Raw genomic sequence first — 21,634 nt, forward strand, 5'->3', positions numbered from 1 at the left:
TATTTGGAGGTTACTTTATTCAATTATACCAATGAATAGTAACTGTTTTTCTTTAACACAGGTTTGTCTGTACATATAGTTTAAAACAGAAAAGATTTTGCAACAGAGTTACAAACTATCTCCTCTGTCATTTGTAGGTCAATGATCGCTTGCAAATATCTAGTTTCTAAGTCACAGTTTGGGAAACAAACATTATTTCACTCTAAATGAGACTAACAAATTGAACATATATCAAGTTGTTTTTTTTATAACATGGGGCTTTAAACATTTATTGTTTATACATTAAGAGGTTAATCGCAGATACACTTGAAACGTTCAATGGTGTCATTTTTCATTATGTGGTTAAATATTGATTACGTTTGTAAAGACAATGAAGTTAAAATCATGAAATTAAGTTCATTTTCTGTTTGTAGCAACTGTCAGTAGAGATATGGCAGGGAAAGAGGTAACAACATGTCAGACTATTGGGTCTGCAAAGATAATTAACTGTACACCATGCTCTGAAGCAGAGAGGACAACTATGGCCATCAAATATTGTGTTGACTGTACAACATATGTATGTCAGAACTGTTTAAATGACCACAACAAGTTTGCAGCATTACGTAAACATCAGATTGTGAAGATCACAGAAGTTAATGAGCTGCCAGGTGACACAGATCAAGTCCAGGGAAAAAAATCAGTGGAATGTGGAAGTCATTATGGACAATACGTTGACAGATATTGCAAAGACCATGATGAAGTGTGTTGCAGTGTTTGCGTGACAATTAAACACAGGTTTGTTAATTTTCTCTGTTTGATAAATATTATGATTAAGACAAACACAGATTTTAAATATTACATAAACAACAGGGCATAACCCTTGAAGAGCACCGCAAAGATGGGGCAATATACGCAAAGGTGGGGCAATATACAACCAAATGTAAATTTGTTTGATGATCAAAAAATAATGAGACCCAATCATTTCTGAAAATGTTTTATCTTAATTATCCTTATGATACTTATGATTTATACACTTGGTGCATGATTCATAAATGTTTATAGAGGTCTACTAGTCAAAGCTTTATGCCAAATATACATGTTCAGGCATAAAATTTATCCACAAATAGATGTGTTTTAATATACTTTCCTCTATATTATAAAAACAAGTGGCTCCCAGGGCAAGGCAAATTCTGACCTGAGGGTCATGATCAACATAACTTTTGTAGGAATCTACAAATTGATGCTACATGTCCTGGGCACACAATAAGTCTCAGATGTTCTTCTGATACATATTAATGAAGCGAAATTTTTAAATTCATACAAAATCACTAAATGTGACCTTGATCTTGACCTGAGAAAAGTAAAACCTGTGTTCTGCATAAACTCTCATTATGTTTAACAAAGTCAGTGTACAGACACAAAATCTTTTAACAGACAGACTGAACGATGGACAGACTTTTCAAAAATCCACAGTGCAGTGTTTTCATGGTTGCATTGTCAATATTTGTACAAATCATTGTTCACTTTGTTTAGGGAAAACTTTTTCCCTGGTTCAACAGCTTAGATCATTGGATGCCTTCAACAATACTTTACAGAACTACATTGATTGATTTTAAAAAAGACCATAATAAGTGAAATAAAAAACAAAAATATAATCAATACTTAAAGTTAGGCATTTAGAGCAGCCTTTCACACTATCTCAGAAATGCCATTCGCTCTTTTTCAGTTCATCACAATTTTGAAGTGGAGCGTTAAGTATGCTGTGTATATAATTATATACCCTTTGCAAACAGCAGTTATTCCTAATACAAGAAACACAAACAGAGGCAAAACCTGACTTTTTTACTATCGAGCAAAACATACCCAGAAGGTCTTTTAAAGGTCAAGGTCATATTTTGCATATCTTAATTTGAAAGTTTGGTCCTTAATTGGGTCCAATGAAACATATTCAAATAAATGTCATATCATTTTTTTTCCTTATGGGCTCTGGATAATTTACGGTCACAGTCATAATTTTGTCACATCACATGAAGGTTTTGTCCAAAGTATTGTTATTCAAATTCATTCAATACTAACAAAAATTAGGCCAATTCTATGAAAACTAGAACTGCCACTATAATGGCGTGAATACCCCCGCATACCACTTTGTCAGAATCAACAGTGGCCATTTAGAGCTCAAGGACAACCTCCCTGCCAAATCTGAGGTTACTAAGCCAGTGCATTGCTAAGTTATGTATTCTACATGCTTCAAATGTGAAAATGTCAAAATCAATACATAGCGGACAGGACTCTTCTTTAGCAATTGAGAAGAAAAGCTTCTTTTTTTTGTCAAGGTCCCTGTGACCTTGACCTTTGACCCAGTGACCTCAAAATCAATAGGGGTCACCTTGTAGTCATGATCAACATCCATGCCAAATATAAAGACTGTGGGTCAAAGGAATCTTAAGGGGTGGACAAACTTTTTGAAGTCAAAGTCCCTATGACCTTGACCTTTGATCCAGTGACCTCAAAATCAAAAGGGGTCATCTACTAATTATGATCAACATCCATGCCAAATATGAAGACTGTGGGTCAAAGTAATCTAAAGTTATTGGGCAGACAAACTTTTTAAAGTCAAAGTCCCTGTGACCTTGACCTTTGACCTGGTGACCTCAAAATCAATAGGGGTCATCTACTAATCATGACTAACCTCCATGCCAAATATAAAGACTGTGGGTCAAAGGAATCTTAAGTTATTGGGCGGACAAGCTTTTTGAAGTCAAGGCCCCTGTGACCTTGACCTTTGACCTGGTGACCTCAAAATCAATAGGGGTCATCTACTAATCATGACTTACCTCCATGCCAAATATAAAGACTGTGGGTCAAAGGAATCTTAAGTTATAGGGCGGACAAGCTTTTTGAAGTCAAGGCCCCTGTCACCTTGACACGGTGACCTCAAAGTCAATAGGGATCATCTACTAATCATGACTAACCTCCATGCCAAATATGAAGACTGTGGGTCAAAGGAATCTTAAGTTATTGAGCGGACAAGCTTTTTGAAGTCAAGGCCCCTGTGACCTTGACCTTTGACCTGGTGACCTCAAAGTCAATAGGGGTCATCTACTTCTCATGACTAGCCTCCATGCCAAATATGAAGACTTTGGGTCAAAGGAATCTTAAGTTATTGGGCGGACAAGCTTTTTGAAGTCAAGGCCCCTGTGACCTTGACCTTTGACCTGGTGACCTCAAAATCAATAGGGTCATGTACTAATCATGACTTACCTCCATGCCAAATATGAAGACTGTGGGTCAAAGGAATCTTAAGTTATTGGGCGGACAAGCTTTTTGAAGTCAAGGCCCCTGTGACCTTGACCTTTGACCTAGTGACCTCAAAATCAATAGGGGTCATCTACTAATCATGACTAACCTCCATGCCAAATATGAAGACTGTAGGTCAAAGGAATCTTAAGTTATTGGGCGGACAAGCTTTTTGAAGTCAAGGCCCCTGTGACCTTGACATTTGACCTAGTGACCTCAAAATCAATAGGGGTCATCTACTTATCATGACTAACCTTCATGCCAAATATGACGACTGTAGGTCAAAGGAATCTTAAGTTATTGGGCGGACAAGCTTTTTGTAGTCAAGGCCCCTGTGACCTTGACCTTTGACCTAGTGACCTCAAAATCAATAGGGGTCATCTACTAATCATGACTAACCTCCATGCCAAATATGAAGACTAAAGGTCAAAGGAATCTTAAGTTATTGGGCGGACAAGAAAAAACCGACGGACGGACGGCCAGACGGACGGACAGCCGGACGGACAAGCTGATTCCAGTATACCCCCCTTACAACTTTGTTGTGCGGGGGTATAATAACATTTTGTCCAGATTTTTATCAAATCAGACACATCTGTAGAAATGTGTCCATAGAATATGGTTGCCCCCACACTATTTTGAAAATCTACTCACTCTAGGTAAAATATTTTTGGGCTACACACAACACAAGCAGGGATCATTCTTGGGTGCAGATTTGAAGTGAAAGATCTCATTTAACAAATTTCTTCGAAATTTTCGTGATTTTTATTGGAGAAATTGTGGGTGGCCATTTCCACAATTTCTCCAATAAAAATCAAAAAAATTTCGAAGAAATTAGTTAAATGAGATCTTTCACTTCAAATCAGTGTGTCATTAGATTCTGGTATATTTAAAAGTACTTACTGTAAGTTCAGTGTTTTTTAGCCGAGTAATGGGTTTGTTCCCCTTTCTCAGATTCTTGCCAGTAGTCTAACAATTTTTCAGAAAAGGCTTTTACCCATTCACTCATTTATAGACAGAAAAATTGCTAAAGTAATTGTTAAGTTATATAACTTGACAGAGTCATGGCTTTTTGTAATTGTGTAAAAATAGATGGCAAGTCATTGCTATGACTTGTGAAGAGGTGAAAAATATTCAACATACCCTACTTTTATCAAATGTATATAAATGAAAGACCTTGACCTTGAGCCCAGTGACCCCAATCTTAACTTAAAGGACCGCCTTAGATATGTTCCTTGTAAAAATGAGACCTTGGCAAAATAATAGGAAGGCTGAATAATAATAATAATAATAATAAAATAGAAATCCATTTTTAGCACCTCAAAATCGTTAATTAAGGGTCATCTAATGGTCATGATCAACCTCCATGCCAATTATGAAGACTGTGGGTTAAAGTATTCTTAAGTTAATGGGCAGACAAGCTTTTCTAGTTAAGGCCCCTGTAACCTTGACCTTTGACCCATTGACCTCAAAATCAATAGGGGTCATCTACTAATCATGACTAACCTCCATGCCAAATATTAAGACTGTGGGTCGTAAGAGTTTTAAGTTATTGAGCAGACAAGCTTTTATTTCATCAAGGCCCCTGTAACCATGACCTTTAACCCAATGACCTCAAAATCAAAAGGGGTCATTTTCTAATTATGACTAACCTCCATGCCAAATATGAGGACTTTGGGTCAGAGGTATCTAAAGTTAATGGATGGACAAGCTTTTTTTTTAGTCAAGGCCCCTGTGACCTTTGACCCAGTAACCTTAAAATCAATAGAGGTCATCTACTAATCATGACTAACCTCAATGACAAATAGAAAGACTGTGAGTCAAAGGAATCTTAAGTTAAAGGGCAGGAAAGCTTATTTTAAGTCAAGGCCCCTATGACTTTGACCTTTGCCACAGTAACCTTAAAAATCAATAGAGGTTATCTACTAATCATGTCTTACCTCATTGCCAAATATGAAGACTGTGGGCCAAAGGAATCTTAAATTAGTGGGCGTACAAGAAAAACAGACGGACGGCCGGATGGGCTCAAGATGATTTGAGTATACCCTCTTACAACTTTGTTGTGCAGGGGTGAAATAATTAAAGGGCCACAACTCTTGACAAAATTCATTCAACAGGAAAAAATCTGACAATATGCACAAATTTTACATGAAATTCCACCAGTTGTTTTTGAGTACCCACTGACTGACAGACAGACGGATGGACTTGTTAGGGCCTCTATTGTTATTGAAAAAACTTTGTTCTTTTTACAGTAAGATAGCACCCTATCCCTATTTGGTAGTGCAGACTGACACTGACAGACAAACAAACTAACATTTGGCTATACTTTTGTTCTCCCTGTTGCTCTTTTAGCCACAAAAACTTAAGACCTTACAGAACAAGAGCCGGTTGAACCGGGTGATGCTCCCCGAATAGGTTTTGGACACAGGAAGGTATACCTCTTGTAGTGTCAGAGTTATGTCACAGACAAAGTTCAAAGTGTAAAAACAACCCAAATGTTGTGCACGACACATTGTCTCAATATGGTGATCATTTCTGTGAAATAGTTGTAAAATCAGACTTCAAATAATGAAGTTATGGGCAGGACACGATTTTGCTGCAAGGTCATGATGTGACCTTGACCTTCAAGGTAGCGACCCAATTATCGCATTTGACACGTCAATTCAACATGGTGGTCATTTCTGTGAAATAGTTTTAAAATCTGACTCAAAATAACAAAGTTTTTGGCCGGACACGATTTTGCTACAAGGTCATGCTGTGACCTTGACCTTCAAGGTAGCAATTTGCGCGCGACACATCGTCTCAATATGGTGATCATTTCTGTGAAATAGTTTTAAAATCCAACTTCAAATAACAAAGTTATGGGCCGGACACAAATTCGGGACGTACGTACGGACGGACTGACAGACGGACAGACAACCCGACTACTATATGCTCCCCCGAAATGTTTCGGGGAGCATAATAAAATAAATGACATTGACCTTTTGTACAGTTGTCTATTAATTCACAAAATATGTAATTTTACCTGTGAGGTGAAATAATGTAAAGGTCAAGTCAAGTTTGATCTACATGTACTTATATGTGTTTACAAAAAGGTTGTTGTGCCCAAGTTGAAGAACAGAACCAAGAGCCCAGTTTGAGCCGGGTGATGCTCCCTAAATAGGTTTTGGACACAGGAAAGTACATCTCTTGTAGTTTCAGAATTATGTCCCTGGAAAAAGTTGCAATAAGTCCAAAATTAGCCAAGGCAGAGTAACTTTTCTTTGCACTGCACTTTTAATCAATGCAATCTAGCAACCTTCAAAGTTTCATCTTGATACCTCTTATGGTTTCTGAGACAAAGTTCAAAATGTAAAAATGAACAAAGGGCAATAAGTACAAAATTTGGCAAGGGGGAGTTCAACTTCTTGAGCAGTGCACATCTACCCATTGAGAGCTATCTACCTACAAGGTTTCATGTTGATATCTTTTATAGTTTTAGAGTAATTTCCCAGACAATGTTTTTTTTTATAAGGGGAGATAATTAAAAAATTAGGCAAAACAGAGTTATGTTTTTTTGTACTGCACTTTTACTCAATGAGATCTATCTACCAACAAAGTTTCATGTTGATATCTCTTATAATTATAGAGTAATATCCCAGACAAAGTTCAAAAAGTAAAAATAAAGGGCAATTATTCCTAAATTAGACAAGGCAGAGTTATGATTCTTGTGCACTGCATATCTACCCATAGAGATATATCTACCTACAAAGTTTCATGTTGATATCTTTTATAGTTTTACTGCTATGTCCTGGACAAGATTATTCTTAAAGGGGAGGTAATTCAAAAATGAGGCTTAAGAGAGTTATGTTTTTTTTGCACTGTACTTTTACTAAATGAGATATATCTACCTACAATGTTTCATGTTGATATCTCTTGCAGTTTTAGAGTTCTGTCCCAGACAAAGTTTAAATTGTTAAAATTTACAAAGGGCAATAACTCCAAAATTAGGCAAAAAAAGTAATGGTTCTTGTGCACTTCACATCTACCCATCGAGATCTATTTACCTACAAAGTTTCATGTTGATATCTCTTATAGTTTAAAAGTTATATCCCAGACAAGATTTTTCTAAAAGAGGAGATAATTCAAAAACCAGGCAAAATAGAGTCATGGTTCTATGACACTGCACTCCCCCTCAATGCCCTCTACCACAGCATGAAGTTTAAACAAATTATCTCCAAGGGTTTCAAGTTATACTCCGGACAAGACAACGGACGGACAGACTGATAGACGTTCTAACAGGAGAGTAATAATGTGGCTACTTTATTGTTCTCTCTATTGTTCTTTAGAAAATAGCCACATAAAAGCATTACAGAATGAATGAAATCAAAGAGACAGAACAGTTACCTATTGTCCCTCTAGCCACATAATTACTGTCCTGTGAGTGCGGACAGATGGACAAGGTGGCATTTATATGCTCTCCCTTCGGGGAGCATAAAAATCTGTCAATGACCTTAACCATTGTCACGGTCACAGAGCCAGCATGAATCCAGTTTAAAACTGCATGCCTCCAGTTGAGCCAAAATGTTTCAAGAAAATCAAACTTACTTGATTTTTAAGAAGAGTAAAATAATTCAAGATTCAAGTAATCATTCACATGTTATGTGCCATTAATGACTGATTTTGCAGGATTTATAACAATATTTCTACAAAGTTACTAACACAGTAGGGGCTATTTTTGCAATACATTGTATTGACCGTTTGTGGTAACTTACATGGACTGTTAGTGTTGTTTGCAATTTGTAAATAACTGTCTTTGTTCACATCAATATATTTTACTTTGAAATGCATTTTACAAAATTTTCATGAAAATTAGCATGAAACTGGAGGCATGTTGCTTTTACTATTTTATGCAAAAAGAGCAAAAAATTTTTAGGGTATACGAATGATATATTCATGAAATACACAAAAAAGCTTACGACAAATTTTTATCGTAAGAGAAATCTTACAAAAATTTCCTTTTCACAAAATATCTTAAGAAAATCTTAAGTGCAAAATCTGTCGTAACTTTACGATAGGTGTTCGGAGTTCGTATATGTAATTTTTTTCTCTTAAGAGAAAATATCATGTATATTTTATCTAAACAGAATAAAAATAAACAAAAATGGAAGGGCAAATATATAGTAAGCAAACAGTATGTTATAAATAACTATTTTTCAACATAAACATTTGTGACGACATAACTTGATGACGCCATGGTTGAGAGGGTTATGAATAGTTTAAATGTATATTAGTATTATTATTATATAAATAGTTATAAACTATATATATAATTATTGAAAACTAATAATGTGTACAATTTTGTGAGTTTGATTTCATTCCACGCATGTACTAATGGCACCTTTTTATTTATTTATACCTTAGCAATAACGTAGCAGACTGTTTATAAATCACTGAGGCCCATATATTTTTATTTGAAATCAAGAAAGAAATTATATCAGTTTGACTCATTTTTTCTTCTTATTGTAACTTGATTGTATTCAATACATATTTCAAGCTCTTTATTACTTGATTTTAAAACCGGAATCAAATATATACCATGCACATCAATATCAAATGAACATTGTTAGGGATGTTTTTATTGTCAGATTTATCGTAAGTGAATTTTTTATCTTAAGATAAAATTTTAACCTACGAATGGCTTTATGAAAATGACTTAAGAATTAACTTATGATTATCGTAAGTCAAAAACTTAAGATTAATTGTAAGATTTTTTGTGAAAATGTCTGCAGATAATCAGTAAGACTATAATATACTACTTTATCACATTATATAGGTTATGCAAAGAAATAACTGGAATAGGAACAGTTGCTGAGGGAATTAAAGAAAGTCAAGAATTTTGCAATCTAAAATCTTCCTTGGAGAAGCTGAGAAAATCTGCTACACAGGAAAAAATATATCGAAATCAAAACTTAAAAGATATGATAGAGGAAAAGAAGCACATCTTGGGTAATATTGATGCATATGAATTGTGGTTAATACAAAAGATAAGAGTTCTAGGTAATTCATCGAGAAAAAATATCATAGCAGCTCATGCAAAACAAGAAGATGCAGTCAAGGCTGATATTAAAGAACTAGACTTGGTTATATCAGGTTTGAAAAAGAGCTTAAATCACATTAACAGAGATGGCATGAATGAAGTGGAGACTTTCATATCAAAGAAGAACTACCAGGCAACTTTGGAAGAGTTGCAGAAAATTGTGACAGATCTTTCTGGCAATTGGCTGCAGACTTCTCTTTTTTACAAGTTCATTGATGATGTCATACCTCAAGAAATCACAGCATTTGGGGAAGTTGTTGAAGAAACAAAGGAAAGTCCTGAATTTTGTCTACAACTCAAGCAATCTGTTTCTAGTAAATGCAGAAGTGACAGGAACAAGTGTAGTATTAATGAAATATGTCAACTGCCTGACAGTACTGTGGTAATAACAGATGCCAATAATTCTAAGCTTAAACGACTGAGAGATAATTTGGAGGTGAAAGATTATATTGATTTAAATGATACCCCAGAATGTATGTGTGTAACAAAACCACATGAGGTTGCCATGATTGTACTAGGGAGAAAAAACCTGGTTCAGTTTGTAAACATTGATGAAAACATGACTTTAGAGTCATCATTCACTATAGAAGAAGGAAAATGCACCAAGATTGATTCTGACCCTACAGAAAATTTACTGTATTTTTGTTGTGAAATGAAAACCTCCAGATTAAGGTGCAATCATAGATATTGTGTAATTGTCTACAATAAAAAAGGTCAATATTTATCAATATGTAAAAATGTGGAATTTGCAAGTCAAAAATTTTGTGAGCCATTGAAGATACTTATCAGTTTAGATACTTTTGATGTAATTGCTTCAGATACTAAAATATATAAATTTAGTAAGACAAGTATGAAACAAAAGGCAACCAATAAATGCTTTGGGTGTAATGATGCAAGATACTCGTGTCTATGTATGTTGTCTGCAGGGAGGATCATATTTGCAGAGACGGCAATATTTGGATTAAGGTCTTTGAAATTATTACATGAGACACAGCTAAAAACACTTCAATTAGAAGAAATATTTCCTGTGCAAGCATTACTTTTCGACAAGCAGAATTCTACACTTATTGTTGCAGGAGAGTCATGTCAGATCAAAGAATACCGAATGGACTCAAGGATACTATATCTTCTAAAAGAATAAACAAAAATAGGTACTGAAAAGATGCAAAAACATTGTAAGAAATCCCAGACATTTGCATTCAGACAAAAACATAATATGGTAAAATCTCTGTCAAACACTTTACAGACATGCATTCACCAGGCTATAGTGGTTGTTTCATTGTATCAGTGCAAAACATGAATTATACAATTTTGTTACAAAATATAGTATTACATGTATGTTATTTTTATGATGCCACTATATCATATATAATATTTTGAGATCTATTTAATAAAAAAAATCTATAGTATGTTTTTTCAAGTATTGTATACACTAGCCTATTAATGATTTAAACAAGATTGCATTTGAGAAAAATGCTATGCCACCGCATAAATATAACACTAAATAGTAGTGTAGGAACAGATTTTTTTTGTTTCTATACAATTGAAGATTGTCATAATGCATAGATCCCTGACCTATCTAATTCTTATTATCAGATTAGTGATTAAATCTATTGTTAATCCAATAAAAGATCAGAGTAGGAATATATCAATGCACTTGAGTCTAGTGACTTTAGTGGTGAAGGTCATATTTCACACAGCCAAAATTTCATGACTACATCAAGAGACAACACAGTCAGACATTTTGTCAAAATCTAGGTTAGCTGATATCAAAGTTCACTTTACATCTTAATCTGTGCATTTCATAGCTATACATCAAAGGACAAGTACGTCACATCATCAAAATCTAGGTCACCTGATATCAAAGTTCAATTCTACAACTAAAACCATGGGCCTTATGCACATGGTCAAAATTTCATTGCTGTACATCAAAGGACAAGAAAGTAGGTCACTGTCCCCTTGGACAAGGCAAAATTTTAACACAAGGGTTTAATTCAAAACAATCTTGATACAGGTCCAGCAAACAACATTTCAAATCAAATATCTAAGCTGTAGCTTTCCCCCATTCAGAAAACATTTGTTTTATTTTCTGTTTATACTATGTGTACATAATGAGAATCACTGCCCCCTGGCAGGGCCAATTTTGACACCAGGGAAAAAAATTTGAACAGCTTTGGTAGAGGACCTATAGATGATATTATAATGCAAACATCAAAGCTCTATGCCTTGTACCTTCAGACAAAAAAATTTTTTTTTTATGTGCATAATGAAAATCAATGACCCCCGGGGCGGAACCAATTTTAACCCCAGGGCTATAAATTGAACAATCTTGGTAGAGGTTCACTTCACAATGTTTCATGCAAAATATCTTAACTCTAGCCTTTGTAAATTTAGAGAAGATAATTATTTAAGTTTTTACTATATACATATAAGGAAAACCTATGGCCCCCGGGGTTGGGCTAATTTTGACACTAGAGGCAAAATTTGAACAACTTTGGTAGAGTACCTATAAATGATATCATTTAACAAATATTAAAGCTCTAAGCCTTGTACCTTCAGACAATAAGATTTTTTTGATTTTTTACTGTATGTATATATTGAAAATCTATGACCCCCGGGGCGGGGGCAATTTTGACCCAAGGGCTATAATTTGAACAGTCTTGCTAGAGGTTCACTACACAATGTTTCATGCAAAATATCTAACCTCTAGCATCTGTCAATTGCTAGAAGAATTTTTTTTTAAAGTTTTTACTATATACATATAAGGAAAACCAATGACCCCTGGGGCGGGGCCGATTTTGACCCCAGGGCTATAATTTGAACAATCTTGGTAGAGGTCTACCAGACAATGCCTTATGCAAAATATCTAAGCTCTAAGCCTTTTGGGTCTTTACAAGAAGATTTTTTAAATTTATTCTTATAATTCCTTTTGGTTGCCATGGCAACCAGATTTCTGCATGGAATGAAATTCTTTGAACAACTTTGGAAGCCCTTCACCCAAGGATCAATCCTGCCAAGTTTGGTTGTAATTGGACTGGTGGTTTTTCACAAGAAGATTTTTTAAGTTCACTTTATAATCTATATAACACACAAACACACACACATACACACAGGTGAATCGCTATATGCCATGCTGCTGTGGCATAAAATCAAATGAAAACTTTGCCTCATGAAAGGTAACAATTTAATGACAAAATTTCTTGCTGTTGCTGTTTATCAGTAAATTACAAAAGCCGTTACTGGAGAAAAGGGGGATAACTAAAAAGGCTTATACAAGGGATGATCAAAAATAAACCGAACTGTGGCTGTCAGTTGAACAATTTTCAACCTATCAATCATTGTTATATATCACAATTAATTGGAAAGCAAAATCTATAAACTGATACCATATATATTTTGATAACAAAAATAACAACCATTGTAACACATACCCGGCGCAGTGCGTAAATTTGCGCTAATGGCAGGCATTTTATAATCCATATATTTTACAATATGGCATATTTAGATTTAAAAATTCACTTAAACGCCATGCGTCATGTCTGTGACGTTGACAGAAAAAATGACAGCATTTGCCGTTGTAGTCACAAATTTAAAATCACTTGTGGCAATAAGATTTTTTATCAAAATGGGGTCATTAGAACGACTTGAAATACAAGCAATAATAAAAGTTTGCCAAGAGGAAGCTAAACACCATCTAAAACGTACAAAAGGATATTGGATATCAAGGGAAAAGCCTCAGTAAGTCACACACTTGTTTTCGACTGGCATAAAAGATTCAGAGATGGTAAGACTGAGATATCGGACAAGGAAGAAAGAGGGAAAAAAAGAAAATTACAGGGTCATTGGTGACATAAATCGCCATGACATTAGAAAAAGACAGGCAATTGACTGTGCAGGCTTTATCAGCAATGTTTGGCATCAGCTATGGGACAGTGCAGTCAATTTAAACTAAGGATTTGAAAATGAGAAAGGTTAGTACAATAGTAGATTATATTTTTAGACTGAAATTGTTAAAAACAAAATTTAATTTTCATTGCTATCAATGTTCTTATGTTAGCATTTTGTTAACAGTTTACCAGCTACATTCAAGTTCAATATCGGGATTGCGTGATATCTGTTTGAATTATATAATAATTTCGCCTTAGGTGCATGTTAATATTCTTTTATTTTCCCTTATGTATTATACATTTTTATTCATTATCATTCAGCAAAACTAAATTATGAAACATATCATAATTTATTGCAGGTACACGCACGCTGTGTCCCTTACGACCATGAAAAAGCTCGCCGAGTGCAAGATTCTGGGGAATTTCTGCGCCAGGTTAATGGAGAGGGTGATGACTTGCTAGGCTACATCATAACAACAGACGAAACCTGGCTGTGGTTTTATGATTAAGAAACCAAGTCACAGTCAGCAGTTAGGAAGAGGAGCACTTCACCACCACCAAAGAAGGCATGTGTGTCGAAAAGCGGGGGCAAATAAAATGTTTATCATGTTTGCAGATATACACAGAATGATCCTTCAATATGCGGTCCCGAAGAATACCCACTGTTAACGCCAAATATGCTTGCAAGGTTTGTTAATTTAATGAATTAAAATTATATAACATTACATTTATGATAAATTCGGGGTATTTTATCATGTCTTAAAATTTAATTTAAAATAACATGTCTAACAAAATGCGTAAATCTTCCTTACATAATTTTATATTCAGAAGAAAAGTAAATTAATTAATAGAATATTTAAAACACATAAAATACATATAAATTAAAATCTCACAAATCATGGCTGATGTAAAATGCATTTTACTTAATGAATAAAAAATGAATCTATCATTCTGCAGGTGCTCAGACGTGATCTCATACATGCTCTTGAGAAGAAGCGACCCGGTGTGCCACTCGAACATTTCATCCAACATATGGATAACGCATCCTCCCATACAGACGCAGCTACATACCTAGAAGTAGCCATGTTAAGTTTCGGTAGAGATGCCCACCCACCTTACTCGCCAGATCTCGCTCCTTTCGACTTCGCAATTTTTCCAGTAATTAATTCACAGTTGTAAGGACAGAACCTCCCCTCTTGTCACAAGCTCTTTTACCGCCACCCAGACTATAACTAGGCAGTATGCCTCAAACTGGTACAAAGATATTTATAAACAATGGATGCATCAGCATCAACAATGTGTGGAACACGCGGAATGTACTTTGAGAAGGAGTAAGAAGTTCCGTAAAAGACACTACACTTATGATGTCGTTAATGTCAAACTTTAGTGATGTCCGGTATGCCGGATCACTCTTCATGTACTTAAAACTTAAAATTCACAACACTTCTCATATTTAAACATAATCACTTAATGTATCTCTTAAAATTAATGATTAAATGAAAATTATTTTATGACAGGCTAACTATGTCACACTGGCATTATATTAAAGTTATTTGTCCACATTGCAGCTTTCCTAAAAAGATGCCTGCATACAATATTTTAGTATTCGGGTTGGTAGTCATCTGATACAATAAACTGCAAATTTACCACTCGACAGTCAAAACTATAAGTTAAACTTTCTTATGTTTTGACTGTAACAGTCAATGTTTTTCAACAACCTTCCTCATTAACAAATGAAAAATGGGCAAAAATAAACATTAAATAATTATTAAGAATAAAATATACTGGGAGAATAAAAATAAAGCAATTTTGTCATTCTCTACATTTTTTAATGGATTTTACTTTAAACATTTTTTGTTGATACATGAAGACGTTATAATAACAGATAAACTTGAAAGATTCTATTGTGTCATTTTTAATTATGTGGTTAAGTATTGATTATATTTGTAAAGAAAAGTATGTTACAATTGTTAAGTTTATTTTATAAAACATTGCTCTGTTTGTAGCAACTGTCAGTAGAGATATGGCAGGGAATGAGGTAACAACACCTGGGATCACTGGGTCTGAAAAGTTAATAAACTGTTCTCCATGCTCTGAAGCAGAGAGGACAACAGTGGCCATCATATATTGTGTGGACTGTAAAACATATGTTTGTCAGGACTGTTTAAATGACCACAACAAGTTTGCAGCATTACGTAAACATCAAATTGTGGAGATCACTGAAGCTAATGAGCTTCTAGGTGACACAGATCAAGTCAAGGGAAAAAAATCGGTGGAATGTGGAAGTCATTATGGACAATTCATTGACAGATATTGCAGAAGCCATGACGAAGTGTGCTGCAGAATTTGTGTGACAATCAAACACAGGTTTGTCCATTTCTTTGTTTGACTAAGATATAAATAATGGTATCAGACAACTTGAAAAACTTGAGCTTGTCACATTTGTGCCGAATACCCCCAACACATGCCTGTAAAACAACATGCTTTTTAGTTAATAATTTTGCATAAAAGGAGAATGCAGCAGTTAATAGATTTTTTTTTCAAACGTTTTGGAATCATTTGTCTTACATCAATAAGATAAATTAAAGCTTGGATTTGGAATTTTCATGACTTCTTTTAGAGGCAGTATCTTCTTTCTCCCAGAGATTTCTGCACTTCTACTCAGTGAGATCTATCTACCCTTTTATAGTTCTCAAGTTATGTCCAGGACTAAATTCAGAATGTAACAATGAACAAAGGGCAATAACTCCAAAATTAGGAAAGGGGGGAACAGTCACAGTTCTTCTGCACTGTACTTTTTCTCATTTAGATGTATCTACCTACAAAGTTTTAAGTTGATATATCTTTTATAATTCTCAAGTTATATGTCCCAGAAAAAGTTCAAATTGCACTCCCTTGCACTTCTTCCTAATAAAATCTGTCTACTTACAAAGTTTCAATACCTTTTATTTTTCTCAAGTTAAGTCCTGGACAAAGTTTAAAGTGTAAAAATGAACAAAGGGCAATAACTCAAATATTAGGGGCAGGTTATGGTTCTAATGCACTGCACTTAATGAGATCTATCTACCTACAAAGTGTCTTGTTGATATCTCTTGTATTTTACTGTTAAGTCCCGGACAATGTTCTAAGTGTCCATATCCATTTTCAAAGAGCTGAAAAGGGCAATAACTTTAATATTTAAATATTCATTAGTAAGTGTGCAAATAATGAAGCCACTGGTACAGTTGGAACTTACTGTTTTAGGATAACCTCTTTATTTTGCTTTTAATATTTTGTATAAAAAGTGCAAGAAAATTCTTGAAAATACAAATGATACATTCATGAATTCATGTTTGGCTTTCAGTTTTTAAGTAAGATAATAATATAATACTGTTTCACATTATATAGGTTATGCAAAGAAATAACTGGTATAGAAACAGTTGCTGAGGGAATTAAAGAAAGTCAAGAATTTTGCGACTTAAAATCTTCCTTGCAAAAGTTGAGAAAATCTGCTATACAGGAAAAATTATATCGAAATCAAAACTTAAAAGAAATGATGGAGGAAAAGAAAAACATCTTGGCTGATATTGATAAACAAGAAGAGAGGTTAATACAGAAGATTAAAGTTCTAGCAAATACATCTAGAAAAAATATTAGAAAAGCTCATGCAAAACATCAAGATGCTGTCAAGGCCGATATCAAAGAACTTGACTCGGTTTTATCAGGATTGAAAAAGAGCTTAAATCACATGAACAGACATGACATGAATGAAGTGGAGACATTCATATCAAAGAAGAACTACCAGGCAACTTTGGAGGAGCTGCAGAAAATTGTGAGAGATCTTTCTGACAACTGGCTGCAGACCTCCCTTTTTTATAAGTTAGATGAAGTCATACCTAAAGATATCACAGCACTTGGGAAAGTTGTTGAAGAAACAACTAAAAGTTCTGTATTTCGTCTACAACTCAAACAATCTGTTGATATCACATGCCAAACTGACAGTAACAAGTGCAGTATAAATGGAATATGTCAACTACCTGACAATACTTTGGTAATCACAGATGCCAATAATTCCAAGCTTAAACGACTGAGAGATAATTTAGAGGTGAAAGATTATATTGATTTAAATGATATCCCAGAATGTATGTGTGTTACAAAACCACATGAGGTTGCCATTGTACTAAGGGAAAGAAACCTGGTTCAGTTTGTAAACATTGATGAAAACATGAGTTTAGGATCAGCATTTCCACTTACAAGAACTTGCATTCTGATAGATTTTGATCCTAGAGAAAATACAGTATATGTTTGCTGCATATGTTAAAAACATGACAACCGACGACCAACTTATCATAACTTCGACTGGGAATCAAAACCTCCTGATATTCTTGTATACAATATAGAAGGCACATGTTTATCAATATACAACTCTTATAAAGATGCACATAAACATTTTTATAAACCTCTAAAAATGCTTATGGGGGAAAATGCATTTTCAGTAATTGATGCAAATGCTGAAATATATACCTTTAGTAAGACAGATATGGAATAAGTGCAAGAAACCAACCAGTGTAAGGAGTTTCCTTATCACAATTTTATAAATTGGGACAGGTATCTATGTGCATGTAAAATGTCGGCAGAGAAGATATTACTTTGGGGAAGAATAGGATATATGTCTCTTAGATCATTAGATGGAAAAAATATAAAAAACATCAAGATCGAAGATTTATCACATGTGACAGGGGATCCTGTCCTATCAATATGTTTCAATGAGAAGAAATCTACATTGATTGTTGCTGGAGAATCATGTAAGATCAAAGAATACAAAATGGGCTCAAAGATTCTTAATCTTTTAAAAGAATAAGCAAAAGGGGAGGCTAAACAATGCAGAGTAAGCAATATAAGGCACTGCCTTTTAAAACAGCATGATATTATGGTCAAATCTATGTCAAACAGCAAATATAAATTCAGTGGCCTGGTGCTTGTCTTCTTGTGTCAAAACAACACTAGAATTATATATAAAACTACATGTACAGTCTGACCCCGTATATTGGACAACCCTTTATTTGAATACCCAGCATTATCATAAGTAGATAGGCAGACCCGTTTTTCTCTCTATATAAATATATATGAACAACGTATTATTCCAATTGCAATATCTGAATACCTCCTTTTTTAAGAAGTAAAATTTAGGTCCCAATTATAAAATTATGAAAGAATTCCAAACCAATTATTCAAAGCCAGATTAATTGCCGCTGATACACTCGCTGAATGTCAAAACTTGTGAAAATTTCTAACAACCATGCATGCCTTTAGACAATCTAAAAACTTATGCATACTTTTAAAATTTTCTTTAATAACTGAAAATTACTTGCTAGCAAGTAATTTCTCTTCAATTATTGGACAGTTGAAAGTATTCAATTTAATAGTTTAAATGAAAGAGTGAACAATCTCAATTAAGTAATAGATAAACAAGCAAACACTACCATGTATTTGTATATGAATAATGAAAAAATTATTTTTATATTTCAAATCAGTGCATTTTAAGCACAAGATATCCTAATTGTGAATACATGTCTATCTTATCTATGATTAAAATTCTGCACCGTGTCTGATGTTGTGACAGTTACTAGTAATGCTTGAAGATGACAGCGATAATTTTCATGTATATGAGGAATAAAATGCAAGTATATATGTTTTCTATACCAATAAAATTTAATCTTTTATACATCTTATGTTGCTTATTTATTTTTCTCGATTGATTAATTGAAACAAGTGTGATGTAAACTGTACTTTTGCTATGGTTGGCGTTACAGTTGAATAGTTGTCATCTACCACTATATTCGGATTTCGATTATTCGAACCCATTGATTATTCGAAGTAAATTTTAAGTCCTCAGCAGTTCCAATGATAGAGGTTGGACTGTTTATATATTGATCAGCTTTTATAACCGTGTTAAATGATAAACAAACAGTACTAATAAAATCCTTACATTTTCAACATTTTCTTTGCTTCCTTAAGAAAAGATATAACATTTTGTTCTTATTTTGTGAACTCACTATGATTACAATACATATTCAAACATGGAGTTAGTAACTATTTTCTGCTTGGGTCGTACCGTACTTGATCAGATCGGAAAAAATACATTGAGTACAACTTATATACAAATTGTCATATATTGTTATAAAAAAACTGATTTCACTGTCTACTGAAAAACATGTAATACATGTATTTACCTGTTTTCCATACTGAAGACTTTTTCTAGTGAAGTATTCATGTTTTTTTCTGTTCTGTTGTTATTGTTTCTTCTTCTACTTCAACAGCTGATGTAGTAAACATTCCACTCTCATCCTTATATGCACAGAGAGTGGTCACTCGAGGTTTCTGAAATAAGTACATGTTTTATTGTAATGAATATTTCTTAGTATAATTCTAAATTATAACAAACTACCTTGTCATTTACAAATATAATGAAAAACAATTGCTTAGAGATATCATTTTTCTGTATAGATTAAATTCAAGACTAAGTTTATTTGCTTCTGTAATTGCAAAGTTATTAGTAAACTTATTGAAACAAATGGAAATGTGTAAGTGTGCTTTATCTATCTTCCTCAGCCATATCTTTCTTGTTTTTTGTTTGTTTTTCCTTTATGGGTGACATTGCTGACATGTTGGTTACAGTGTAATGAGCATATATCTGATCTGACACCAAAGAACCATTATTTGAAATGAAAGTAATCATTAACTTGACCCAGATTCTAAGCTGACAACATACTGGTTTTCTCTACTCTTTTTAACACATATGAGTACTTATATCAAAGCTTAAGCAACAAAAATTAAAAACTTACTCAAAACTTCAAAAAGGGGCAAGTACTAAGGTTATTTTATTTATAGGAAACAATATGGTACTTACATTTGAAATGAGAGGCTTGGTAAGAACAAGCCGGGCACCAGTCACTTCTTGGTTTCAATGTTAATTCATGATGGTTCCCTAATCACTCATTATCAAAAATATAGGGTCAGCTACAGTACATTGTACTATAGGAGTACCCATCTCAATTGGAATATGCTGCAGTTTGTTGTACTGTAAAATTGTATAAATGAGCATGTATAAACCTATTATATAATTTATTTATAACCTAGCAACACACTACAATAGTTTATACAAACTTTATTTTAATTTGACTGTGTAGGAAATTATTACCTTATAAACACACCCTCTTAAGGAAATAATGGCTTGACCCTGACAGGGTTTAAACCCACACAGCTGGCCATCCTTAGATTGCCAAGCTGACATATTAATCACTTGGCCACATCGGCACTATACAATAACTATTCACATATTGCATAAATGTTTAAGAATAGTTAAATGAAAATTCGTGTTAGAGTTATTGGTTTTGGTGAACAAAACACTACAATTAAAATGCTGCATGCATTTTTGCAAATTCAAGTGCATATATTAAGAGAACAAAGAAAAAGAAACTGCATAAAAAACATAAAAAGGAATATTTTAAGTTCAAAAGGGACATAATTTATACAAAATCTCTGCTAAAGTTCAAAAATTTACGAAAAAAGTGACCTGCATTCAAAATACATTAGACATGTCACAGTGTTAGGTGTCAGAAAATTCCTTCATGATTAAAAAGGTAAAACTTGAACCAAATAAGTTTTAAATAAGTTTGTTTTGTTTGTTGTTTTTAGTTGGGTTTTACAGTACAGCTTATAGTTCATATGGCAACATTCTGGCTTTTACAGGTGGGGTTAGAACCAAGACCTTATGTGCCCTTCTGTGCATTATTTCAGACAAAAACGTGCACCTGAGATAGAACTACCCGATGTTCCATAAGATAGCTGGATAGCTTACTAATATTAAAAGAATTCGAATCTGACCTAGAGCAGTAAGAGGCAAGTGGTTAAAAAGTCAACAAGCTCTAACCACTCAGCCACAGACACCCCCCCCCCCCCCAATTATATATGAGCCGCGTCATGACAAAACCAACATAGTGGTGTTTGCGACCAGCATGGATCCAGACCAGCCTGCGCATCTGAGCTGAGTGAGGATCCATGCTGTTCGCAAAACGCATTATGTTGTTTTTGTCGTGACGCGGCTCATATCAAGACAATATAAGGGTTAGTTGGATTAAACCCATTATTTTTATCAAAACAAATAATTAAACAAAGCAAGAATCTTCTCCCTTACCTCCATCCAGATAATCTGATGCCACCTGGAGGACACCTGTAAAATATATCTGCCCTGCCCAACATTACCAGCATAATATAGTGGCAGTCTGGGTACTAAATCCACTGTGATCTTAATTCTTGAATCTCCTGACCAGTCTGTAAAATCTGTAACATATGTGTAAAAAAAATATTGATTTACTTTCTTATATCAATTCTAAAGAGTTCAATTTGGAATTTC

The 21,634-nt window shown here is 34.1% G+C and overlaps 1 protein-coding gene and 1 pseudogene across 1 annotated transcript; one reads left to right on the forward strand and one right to left on the reverse strand.

Moving 5' to 3' along the window:
* LOC132727426 (cleavage and polyadenylation specificity factor subunit 1-like) overlaps window positions 1-21,561 on the reverse strand; it is a 64,514-nt pseudogene extending 42,953 nt beyond the window's left edge.
* Window positions 452-10,695, forward strand: LOC132727425 (uncharacterized). Its single transcript, XM_060712910.1, has 2 exons — window positions 452-774; window positions 9,089-10,695. The coding sequence occupies exons 1-2, from the start codon at window positions 521-523 to the stop codon at window positions 10,491-10,493; spliced, it is 1,659 nt and encodes a 552-aa protein (XP_060568893.1). The 5' UTR covers window positions 452-520; the 3' UTR covers window positions 10,494-10,695.
* Window positions 21,562-21,634: the final 73 nt, after the last annotated feature.

The sequence above is a fragment of the Ruditapes philippinarum genome, unplaced genomic scaffold, assembly GCF_026571515.1.
Source record: "Ruditapes philippinarum isolate M1 unplaced genomic scaffold, ASM2657151v2 ctg3288_1_1_1_1, whole genome shotgun sequence".
NCBI lineage: Eukaryota > Metazoa > Mollusca > Bivalvia > Venerida > Veneridae > Ruditapes > Ruditapes philippinarum.

Bases quoted from the DNA above. Each gene is read 5' to 3' on its own strand.
- LOC132727425 (XM_060712910.1), top strand. From the start codon at position 521: ATGGCCATCAAATATTGTGTTGACTGTACAACATATGTATGTCAGAAC. The intron at 775-9,088 runs GTTTGTTAATTT...CACATTATATAG, and splicing joins TGCGTGACAATTAAACACAG to GTTATGCAAAGAAATAACTG.